Source organism: Lampetra planeri, unplaced genomic scaffold (genome assembly GCF_965212315.1).
Source record: "Lampetra planeri unplaced genomic scaffold, kcLamPlan1.2.h2 scaffold_981, whole genome shotgun sequence".
Taxonomy (NCBI): domain Eukaryota; kingdom Metazoa; phylum Chordata; class Hyperoartia; order Petromyzontiformes; family Petromyzontidae; genus Lampetra; species Lampetra planeri.
The window spans coordinates 649-12,485 of record NW_027615803.1 but is presented as its reverse complement, the minus strand read 5'-3'; the positions used below and the strand labels follow the sequence as shown (position 1 = coordinate 12,485).

At 44.2% G+C, this 11,837-nt stretch overlaps 1 protein-coding gene across 1 annotated transcript; it reads left to right on the top strand.

The window, feature by feature from the left end:
- The first annotated feature begins 356 nt into the window (after positions 1-356).
- Positions 357-4,502, top strand: PDCD10 (programmed cell death 10). Its single transcript, XM_078624784.1, has 7 exons — positions 357-440; positions 1,791-1,844; positions 1,964-2,078; positions 2,601-2,733; positions 3,781-3,859; positions 3,935-4,017; positions 4,421-4,502. Exons 1-7 carry the CDS (start codon positions 357-359, stop codon positions 4,500-4,502), a joined length of 630 nt encoding a protein of 209 aa, XP_078480910.1.
- Positions 4,503-11,837: the final 7,335 nt, after the last annotated feature.

Genomic DNA, 11,837 nt, shown 5'->3' with positions numbered 1-11,837 from the left:
GTAAAGAAACCCACTGCATTGTTTTAGTCGCAGACAGGTGTGTGAGGGAAAGGGAAAGGGAATATTATAGTGATGTATTTAATACTGCTGATTAACACATAATGACTACACTGCTTGTATTGAAGTAATGTTAACGTTTCTTATTCAGGTAGGAATCATGACAGATTCATCACGTGTCTACTCAGTGGTACTTTGAAGACCTCAAACAGTTTTCTGTCTCCACCTGCTTGTTCACCTGCCTTACTTTCATCTTCATCAGTTCTCCGTCACCTTGTCAGTCTCTGTGAGTGACCGATCGTCAGGAAGTAGGCAGCAGCAGACAAGCACACACACAAAGGGCCATCGATTGGTCGAGGATGACCACAGAAGACACGAGGAATGACTCTGTCACCGACTCGGTAGTTGCTCTCCACGCGGTGATGCACCCTGTCTTTAACCAGGTGAGAAATTCCATATAAACTAGTAAAAACAAACAAACAAACAAGACAAAAACTGAGCGAACAAGGCTAGTGGTTGAATCATATGGGTTTATCAATCAGTCAGTGGTAATATCAGACTGACAGATGTGAAAGAACACCTGAAGTTAACAACATGACATGCAGTGTGTGTCAAAGGTGTGTAAATGTAAATGGAATTAACTTGCAGACATGACTGAGGAAAAACTGGCCTCAGGGAGCGACAGCGCCACTGTCAGGTGCAGCCGCAGCTCACATAGTGTCTGGTCACAGCTAATATATCCAGTGACAGCAGCAGCCATGCTGAAAAGGCTCTTCCACAGACATTTATTTATTTTTTCGTCGACTTCCTGTGTGTGGATGTGGTCTGATGTTTGTTGATGTCAAAATGCAGAATGTCGCGATTAATCATCCTGACTGATTTATTTGTTTATCTTACTAAATGCTGCATGAGAATGCAGTGTTTCCCATCCAAACATGTCGATTAGTCAAATACATGCAGAGAAGAACCATGTTTGTTGTTGTTTTATGAGTGGATTGCTTACAGAGCTCAAATTTGAAGAATAAAGCGTTATGACAATCGATTTAATCAGTATTTGAACAGTCTGGGTCGCATTCTGCCACTAGCTTTGGTGCAAAAAATGAAGGTTGGCACAGCCAGGGACTAGAAATCCTTGATATTGTCTGTTGCTTGGTGGTGCGATGCTTCAAAAGTAGTTTAAAACAAGACGATGCAACATGCAGCCAGTGTAAGTTGACAAGTGTCAAACTCATGTAACAAAGACTATGACCCAAGACCAACAACAAATAGTACCACTGAATAGTACCGGACAAAGACTTTTCAACCACTGGCGCTATTTGTGGAGGGGCTGGTGTTTCTCCCTGTGGTTAAATGAACAACAGACAAGAAAGAAACACCAAAGTTCCATTTCCCACAAATATAACGAGCCATGTCATATCAAAATTCCAACAAACAGGAGTGTTTCTTGGTTCTGTGTGTGGAAGCGTTAACACCCTCTTACCCTCTGTCTAATTTTTCCAATGCAATTTCCCCATCTGCAGCCCAAAGGTGTGACGGCACATCTCATCTCTTATTGCTGGCACTGTTCCTCTTTTGTGTTTTTTCTATGATTTGTCAGAGACACTCGAGTGGAAATCGATTATTGAGGCAAACTTAAATGAACACATGTAAGAAACTGCTCATTTGGCCGGCAGATCAATGAGTGGTGATGAGATACCTGTGGCCCCCTTTGACACTGCACGATGTCTGCCACGTGTTTTGTATTTTAGGGCTGAAGAGGAGAGTTCAGCCACGTGTGTTTTTGCATTTTGCAGTTGGAGAAAGTCAGCCAATCAGCTGCTGGGACCCTGAGAGCTGCCTTTGTAGAGGTAAAAACTCTTCTTTGATCGACTGCTCACGTTTCTTGAAATGAACCCTCTTGTTCAATTTTTCTGATTGGAAATACCATCAGTGCATCATTGTGTGTGTGTGTGTGTGTGTCCCTCAGGCAGAAGAGGAGAACCCTGGGATGACTCAGCACTTTCTTATGAGAATACGGCAAAAGAAGAATGTAAAAATCAACTATCACGAGTCTTTACTTCACATGGCCACAGCTGACGATAAAGGTAGGATGATGTACAGTACAAGGTCATTAACAACAGTCACCTTTTTCATGGATGCATACATTTCAAAAATAAGGAACCGTTTTCTATTTTACTTGACTTCTTTCTGGTCTGAAGAACTGTGTCAAAACCAATTACATTAGTCCAACTCTCCACTAGGGGGAGGTGTTTCCCCACGAATCAACTATCGGTGCTGTGCACAAAACCTTTTGCAATGTGCAGTAATTGATGGTACGCTGGTGCACTCACGCACACACACGTGCACACACCAGATTAATTCTAAATTTGCCTCCCGCGTGGCACACGCCTTCACTGAACAGACATAACCACCGTCACCCGTGGGCGTCTAAGCCGTGTCTGCTCGGTCCGTCCTGCACACTGCAGACATGTATTTCACATGTGCCGCCATCATTCACTGCCTCATTTCAGTCGTCCAAGTGGCTATTTGCATGTTGATGCGACCGTCACTGAGGAGTCAGAGCCTGCCGTCAACCCCCCCCACCACCACCGCCCTGCTTGTGTTTACTGAGTACATGATTGACAGTCAAGAGCCAGAGTTCCAGGAGCTAAATGAGAGGGCCAGGACACTGATACATATCCTCAGCACCATACCGTTTGAGATTCATGACAAAGTTGGCTTCTTTCAGACCATCAAGTGAGTGTGTGCATGGGTTTGTGAGTGTGTGCAAGTATCAGCGATAAGCATACATGTATATATATATAGAGATATATGTATATGTGTATACTGTATATGCAGCATTTTAGCATTTCGGCAGCATGTGTACTAGGTTAAAGTTACATTTATAGCACTTCTGACATCCAAGAAGATGATACATAGTCAACTGACGTTGTCTGTGACATGAACTAAAGCTGTGATACGTTCACATGCTGACCACTGCTTGCTTCCTTTCTTCACCATGATTTTTTTTTGGTTTCAGGCTGAGCACGTGATTGACACGGTCATTGAGAGTTTATCTAACACACACACACACACACACACACTCTCACACGGCAGCCCGCAGACACCGTTGAGGATCAGTTGTCTGTGAATTGTTGCTGGTTGAGAGCAGTTGATGCGGTTGGAGGCAACATGCAACACAAATGTTCATTCATTCATCTTCTCCCGTTGCTCCGGTTACGGGTCAAGGTTGTTCTGGATCTGATCCCGCTGAAGGACAGACAACCATTCACACTCACATTCACACCTACAGGGGATTTACAGAGACCAGTTAACCTCAGCATGATGTTGGGGGGCAGGGGGGGCTGGAGTACCAGGAGAGAACCCACACAGACACAGGGAGAGAATGAAAACTCCACAGGAAAGGAACCAGGGACCTTGTCGCTCTGAGGCGACAGAGCTGACCACTGTTGTTGTGTTATAGATGTTATAGTTTGTTCTTTAACAGTCGTGGCTGAAGTCGACACTCTCTTGGCCCACGTTACCATTGTTCATTGTGATGAAATTCAATACTCTGCTTAAGTTACTTACCCAGCGGAGGGCTTAGAAGTGAGATCAATTCAAAGGGAAAGCTAAAAATCTAAAGTTATAAAGTGGCAGATTTCCACTGGAGCTTAAGGTGGAAGCGTGTTTGTGAGGGAAAACGGCAAGAATGGGAGACAATGAGCAGGATCAAAGAACTGCTGTCCTGGCACGAGAACAGACAGATTTTGAAACATGCCGTTATTTGTGCGTGCCAACCAGAGACATCGCCAGAGCCATGAAGGAGTTGCTCGACGCTGTTAATGTGGTCTCCAGGAAGTACCAGTACCACAACAGACGGGTGAGTAACGCTGAAATAACACCAACACCGTACCATTCGAGACGAGTGGAGCTGAAAGGGCTGTTTGTTGGTCAGGAGCTGCAGCAACAGAAGGAGGAGTTTGTCAAGTCCTCCAAGAGCTTCAGCGACACTCTCAAAACCTTCTTCAAAGATGGAAAGTATGACTCCGCCTCTGTTTCATCCTGTTTGGTGCCCCCCCCCCCCCATCCTTTTCTCTTCTGTGTTCACTCTTTTCTTTTTGGCACATTATCAAAACATGAGCACATGTACTAGTTCTACACACACACACACACACACACACACACACACACACACACACACTCCACCATGTAAATGGTTGTCGTATGATCACAGGCCTGCTTCTATCAAATCCACCATTGCTGAATAATTCCTTTGACCCATTTCCGGTGGATTCATGCTGGCTTGTCTCCTCTAAAGCACATTCTCCATTGCACACAGATCAAAGTGTTCCTCGGATCAATCCACACATCGTCGCCATGGTTTCTTCCCCATATGACAGACATGTGTGTCCCTGTGTGTGTCTGTCACGCTTGTTTCCAGAGAGACAAACGTGTTTGTCAGCGCCAACCAGCTCACGCGTCGAACCAACACGATCCTTCTGGCCGTCACGGCTGAGACGTAGGAGCCGGAGAGGACACACATCCGCAGACACGCACACACATTTTGATTAAAGGACTGGTGAAACGAGGTTTTGTAATGTCTAAAGACATTTTTATTATTTGAGCTGTATAACTTATAATTCGTTGGGGTAGATATGAGATCAGGTAGTTTGAGGTTCAAAGCAAATCAGGTTGACAGTAATTGCTAGGGATTTTTAGCTCTTTTATGTTGGTCTTTTATCAGATTCTGAAGTCGATAATTCTTCATTGCTTCATATACTTGCTGCTCGGTTCATTTCTGTTCAGGTCTTAAAAAAATATTCAGAAAATGAGATGAGTCCTTAAAAGTTTTGTGGTTGCAAACGTCTGACTAAGTACAATGTAATGAAGCGGCAGCCAGATGAGCTTTGTCAGCTTTGAACCAGTTTCTCTCCTTTGACACACAACTGAAACAGGAAGGAGATGGAACGTTCCTGGGTGTCACACAATGAACATACGGGCTGCTCCCGTCGCACTCCCCTGGGGATCCATGAACATGACACACGTTGTTCTCCGGTCCATCTCCAACCTCCCTGACCTGCTTTTTAAACCATTTTGGACAACGCGGACTGTGGGAGAGTCGGGATTCAAACCTAAAACCTTCTGATCGCTAGACGACCTTGTGTGTTTTCCACCCTGTCGGTTTAAACACACTCCACTCAGGAGTCAGAGTGTCTTTACTGTTGTACTCGAATTCCACTGTGAGATCCGTGCTCCATTCTTCTTCACTACTGGTGATGGAGTGTTTGAAGTGAAGTCCTTTGTGGAATAGTCCTCCATGAATGGTTAGATCTCCCCATTGAAACCCCCCCCCTCTGCTCTGTAGCATCTTCATCGTCATGTCTGACCACCACAGACCGGTCTTTAATGTTGCAATAGTGTCGGTCCGATTCCACGGTGTTACTTATTCACCTGTTCAAATCTTGTCACTTTACAAACTTGTTGAACACCATTTTCAATGTTTTTGCCGGTTAATAATGAATGCTGTCAATTCGTGGGGTCTGCACACAAGGAAAGAGAGACTTTTAAAATGGAGATTGTCGTCTGTCTTTAATAACTCTTGGACATAGTGTGTGTGTTTGGTGTGTGTTTCCCTGCTTGCGACCTCGTCTGATGCTGTATCATTCATTGCCTTATCGAATGTGTATGTAAACTGAACCAATAAGATTCTGAATTCCTTGATTCATACGTACAGAAAGCAGCATGTTACACTTCCAGACTCATCAGCACATCCTGTCATCCTCATCCTGTTTAGTCATTTTACTGCAGTAGCCACATTCCCCAACTAAATGAAACAGAATGTATGAGCTCCTCATATCTCGGTGTTGCGTTGCTTCATAATTACGTCGCTCTCTGTCCTCTCACCCAAACATTAATTACCATGTTGCCACGACAGCCACACCAGATAAACAATAATAGAACTCCTCAACTCAAGACTTTGAGAAAGAATCTCTGAAGTGAGTCTCACTATGAAAGCACTTCATTTCCACTCACTTCTATTCTCTTCCTTCAACTGCGCCCCCCCCACCACCACCACACCCCACTCCAGTACTATGATCCGCACCAATTTTTCCCGTTCCAGCAACTTCATTCTTCTCTCTGTATAATAGTGGATTTTCCATGGTGGATTTGTGCCGGGCTATTTTGGGCTCGGTGCTGGCTCCTGCATGCACCGCTGTAATCCAATTGTGATAGTGTTAATTTTTTAAAGCTTTATTATTGAAATTGCTGAGACCTAATTTTCTGATCCTGTCACCGTTGACAACCGCTGTAATAAGCTAATTCAAGTTCTCCCAGGCCATTAAGTGGCACCCGGGGATTGCTGTGGTCACCGACTCACTTTGGAGGGAGAGAGGCGATCACATCTGTAACGGCTGCGCAACTCTTGTATTGACACAATGTATTTGTTACAACCGACGCTGACAGACTTTGACTTTCCGCTGTTGTTGTGTGTACAGCTACATGCCCCAACTCCTTTCAGAGGCCTTTGCTCATAAAACTCTGGTGTGTGTGTGTGTGTGTGTGTGTGTGTGTGTGTGTGTGTGTGTTTTCCCAGGTTGTTTACAGCTGTTTGTACAATTAAAATTCTTTTATGAATGCAGCATGCTGCAGCAGAATACTGTGACATGTTACTATGGTGCGTGTGTGTGTGTGTGTATGTGTGTGTTAGGGTTAATTTTACATCTCACAGATTGTTTTCTCTCCAGCGCCTGATCTGTGAATAGAGGAAGCTCACGCTTTGTGTTCTATACAGATGGCAGAGCGAGGAGCCACAAACACAATTCTTTTTGACGACTTGGTTGCCAGGAAACTTAACACTGAGGGTGAAGCCTAATAAAAGAAAAGAACTGTGTGGGTGTGTGTGTGTGTGTGGCCCCGACCACGTCTAAGGGCAGTTTTTATTTAACTCTCAATGGGCATGTGTGCTGAAGTCAGGGCTGTTGGTGCTGACTGCTTCTTGGACACTTTAGGGGGAGAAGAAAACCCTGGACTCACAGCTTGGACCGCTGGAATCAGACAAATCTCCAGGGCGAAAGATTTGTTTGAAATGTCATACGTTTGAAAATGATGCATTTCAGCAGCTCCAAAGAAGGGGAGGGCATTTTGTTGTGAACATCTATTGTGTGCTGACAGGATGGAATTGGTTTTCTTGGTGAGTCTGATTTTGTCATTAACTGAATGTCCAGCTCTTCTATAGGAACTTAATGATTAAAACCAGTTTGACTGAAGTGTGTGTGTGCGTGTGTGTCAGTCTTGACACGTTACAGCTAACCTGACAGTGATGTTAAGCCTCGAGCTGCCGTTACTCAGTTACAGCTGAGACGGGAATCAAGCGGTGACAGTTTTAAGGGAGTTGACTGAACGTCGAGGAGGAGGCGAGACGACACTTTTGGGGTGAGTATTGTTTTCCGACAGCTGTTAACTGGTCATGGAATGTTTTTACCTTTAGAAATATGTGTGTGAAGATCACTGACCTGTGACCTGTGACCTGCATGGAAGCTGTTGACCACAAACAAAGAGAGGTTCTAGTTGATTCCAGGAAACATGTATATATAGAAATGAAAAATGAAAAAAGAACAGAAATCACAAGGATGATTCCTCTTTTTATGAAGAATATCTGTTGCAGTCTTCCACTCGTTGTCAGTGACATAAAGAAAAAAAAAACAGCACGATGCTGCTGTCAGTCAGCACTGACAGATGGAAGATTCAGCCTAGTGGCTTCTCTGCGGTTTAGCTTCATTACAGAGCCTGTCATCTACATCCCAACTCCATTTGATGCGATTTCCTCTGAATTGGTCTCGTAAACATTTATGTCAGCCCATGAATACAACAGAGGACGTTTGCCTGTCCTTCACTGCCCCTGGTAGCCTTTAATAGAATGTTTAAGGGACATTTCCCCCGTGCTTTCAGTCATTCCACAGGCTGATTTAACAAAGCCCACCTTTTATCACTCTATAATTCACGTTGCTCATCTACTTGGCTTCATTAGTTTATGTCACATTTTGTGACATTTCAGCAACTTGACAAGCTTTGGCAGCGTGCCTGACACTCTTTGAGACCTAATTTTGGGAGACATTCACACAGCTTCTGAGCTGGTAGGAGTTTCTGCCGAAAATGAAAGACCTTTACCGACTATTCAGCACAAACATGTTTGGATAGAGTGAAAAAGAGTCAACAAAGGACCTCTGCCGCTCTTTTGACTCCCAGAGTGATTATGGTGACATGACGGCCCGCTGTGAGACAGATGTGGATGGGGATTACTTGAGCTGAGAACATATCGCTTTTTCATCATGTAACAACTATTCAGGGAATCAATTATTTGACTGCGAGTCTCCAGCGCAAACATGCACACGCACGCTCAGTGTGCTGTTGACTGATTGACAGGTCTGAGTTGTAACCATGGGAACGAGGATGGAGGTGGCACAGCTTGAGAGCAGGTTGAACTCAGAAGACTATAAAAAGTTGCAGAGCATTTTCCTGGTGAGTGTTGGTTTAAATATCACACTACATTTCATTTACTTCCAACCTACAATTAAATACGTTTATACAAAGTAAAAAAACTGAATTTGTGCACTTCCATTGGTGGTCGTGATGCTTTGTGACTTTTACATATTTGATGTGAAAAGAATGGTTGTAGCCCCAAATGAAGTTTTACAATACCACACATTTTCTTACCATGTGAGACAGGATAAATATTTGTTTTTAATCATCTTTTAATCATCTCTAGTTTTTGGAACGGGACACTGTCATAGGTGTGTTTGTGATTCACACAATCATTTTGCGAGTCGAGGTGGTCTGGTACAGATCCTGGTGTCCTGTTCAACTCTGGATCGGTCATCACTCTGTTTTTGTTGTCACAGCCGTGTCGGTAAAATGCCAGCCTGGACGGACCTTTATTCATCATGAGTCACTCATTTAGTATTGTTGATGGCAAATGTCCACGTGAAATTCTCGAGCCACTGACCTAACAGGAGATGTACGATTCAAAACAAACCTTATCTTACATGGCAAGAGAACACGAGACGTGTCTATTATGATGAATGAATGAATGTAGATGGTTAATATATCCATTACAAATCATTAATTTAAGCAAAAGCATTGGGGCAACTGGGTTGTACAATTCCAACTGTGTGAAGAGAATGCAGACACCTTAAGATGTCATCCTACTGGATGTGTGAGAGACTGATCATCGATGTGCTGGTCTCGACACAGGACACCTTCGGGGTGTCTCGCTCCTTGTCCAGAACTGAATTCATCAATCTGGCTTGTTCATCGGTCGGCCGTGGCTCCAGAGAAGAATACGGCCTCCTGTTTGACAGTGTGGTCGTCTCTCAGCAACACCGAGGCCTTCTTCTGGACAGTGACGCCGTGAAGGAGGAAGGACGTGTAGACTGGGGAGGGTTGAGCTCCTTTCTCCTTCTGGAGCTCGTTGAGAAAATGAAGAGCAGCAGAATCAGCAGTGTTCCCGGCTGGAAGCCACCTCGCACTCTCACTTGCCCGCATCGGGACCGGTACAGAAGGTAAGTGGCTCCAGGCCTACTGGAAGGGACAGAGGCCACTTCAATGAGAAGCCGAACATGCACCCCATTTTAAATGTGATGTATTTCATTTGTCTCATGACATTGACAGCCTGGACAATCCAGCACTCTGCTGACCAGAAGGAAACCCACAGTATTAAAGACGTGCAGAAGTATTAGAGTCTGGCTCATCAAAAACGGCACACCTCTTTCGAGATAAATGGCTCCGGACGCCTTTAAGTTTAGCATCTATCAATTAGTATGCAAATGAAGTGTCTGGTATAAAGTGCCTACTGCTGTGGATAAAGTGATGGCTCACCACTTTAATCTTTCAATCCTGTGAATGTCAGACTGTTGTGTCAGTTGTTTCCCAAATGGCTGAGAGGTTCTGACCTCTTTGGGTTCTGCAAAGAGCGGCAGTCTGCAATTACTTGAACCAGTTGAAGGGGGAAGAGTTCATTTGTCTTTGCTAAGGTGTGGTATGACTGAGCAATGAACACGGCTGCACTGCTCAGTATTTCATCCAGAGAACGGGTGGGCGTGTCTGCATAAAGAGACAAATGTCTGCAAACATGTCGAGCATGTGCAACCGCCGAGTTTATTACAACTGGCACCCCCAAGTGGCCAAAATGAAATCTGAAATGAAATCTGGAACTCATTGAAGTCATTAGTTAATTGTAATTAATTGTATTATGCAAATAATGATGTAATTATTCTGTAATTAATTGTGTTATGAAAATGATGAAGCTTTCTTTTATTGGCCCAGTTGATTTTCTTGTTTTTTGCTATGTGCTGTAGGTCGACACACCTACATAATAACATGTCCTGTGTTGTGTCCAACAACCGTTGCTGTCGACTGACTTACGACACTTTTACATTATGCGGTTCCAGCTCTACTCGCCTTGATTCTACTTTCCATTACAATTCAGTAGCTCCCTCCCAGACATGAGTGGGGTCGTCACAGCAACGACTGCACAAAGCTGCTGTGGCAGTGTTTTATACCCGACACAAACATGTAAATAATGGAGGACATGGCCAACTTGCTGCTTGGCTCCAAAGTCCTGATTCGCTCCATCCCAGCACTTTCTGAATGTTCTCACCAGCCAACACACACAAACACCTGTAATTCACTGAGCCATGATAAATCAGCATAAGACAAGGAATAAAGAACTGTATCGCTGTTGCCGTATTGGATGCTACTGCTTGGAATGTCCCTATCTCTGTGAGCAACCACTATTTAGTATCAGCTCAACTCGCTTGGAACCTCATCAGAGCAGGTACCAGGTACTATCCCAACTGGAAACGTTAAAAAAAAGTCAACTAGTGCTAGGATTGGGGAGCTGAAGTGGAAAAGGGACATAACTCATCCATCATGTCTTCCAAACTGCCACCTGTCACCTGTCACATTGAATTTCAGTGTCCTGTGGTATCCTCAGGTGTTGTACCTGAAGAGTTCCACTCAGTACCTGACTGTGAGTAAAGGAGGAACCGTCGGGGTGCGGGCCGGAGAGGACATGTCCCTTCTGCACACACACCGCCTGCAGAGCAGCACGGTCCGACCCAAAGACCTGTGGGTCACCGACATGGTGCTGCTGCACAACGTGCACAAGGTCAGTCCAAGGACATCCATCACTGTGTTGTTCATGCAAGTAGCATTGACCCATTAGTGGCTTCTGTTTCAAGCTTTTCCGTGTTGTGTGTATTTGTGTGTGTGTTTCGTCCAATGTTTTACCACAGAACCAAACATGAGGCAAACATTGAATCAATTAATACTTGATTCATGCTTCTCACTAATGCCATTGCAAATGGAAGACACTGCTGCATAATATTCATAGAATAATCCTTCATTTTTCACTGATGAGACCATCGTGGACTGATCAATGTGTCCTTCTTTGGTTTTCAGATTAGTGGCTGACAGACATGATGTTGTTCTATAACTGGAGATATTCCAGTGAAACACCAATTACCAGCAATGAATTATTATGGTGATTCATTGATGTATTATGCTTGTGTCTCTCTATTTCTTTCCTTTTCTCTTGTTCTTAGTTGGCTGTGTCATTCTCAAGTAAGGAGGTGTGTTTTTATGACATCCTGCCTGTCTTGGATTTCAGCTGCAAGTATAAACTCCAGGTGAGAGCACCTGCAACATATATAATATATAGAAATATGTTTTTTTTCCCTAATTCGTTTCTCTCATCAGGTGTTCCTGTTCATAAAATGCTCCACACATACATGTGGTATAAGCTGTGACTAACTCTCTCTAGGGTTTGAAGTTTGCTCCCTGGTGTCTCGACTACTGGG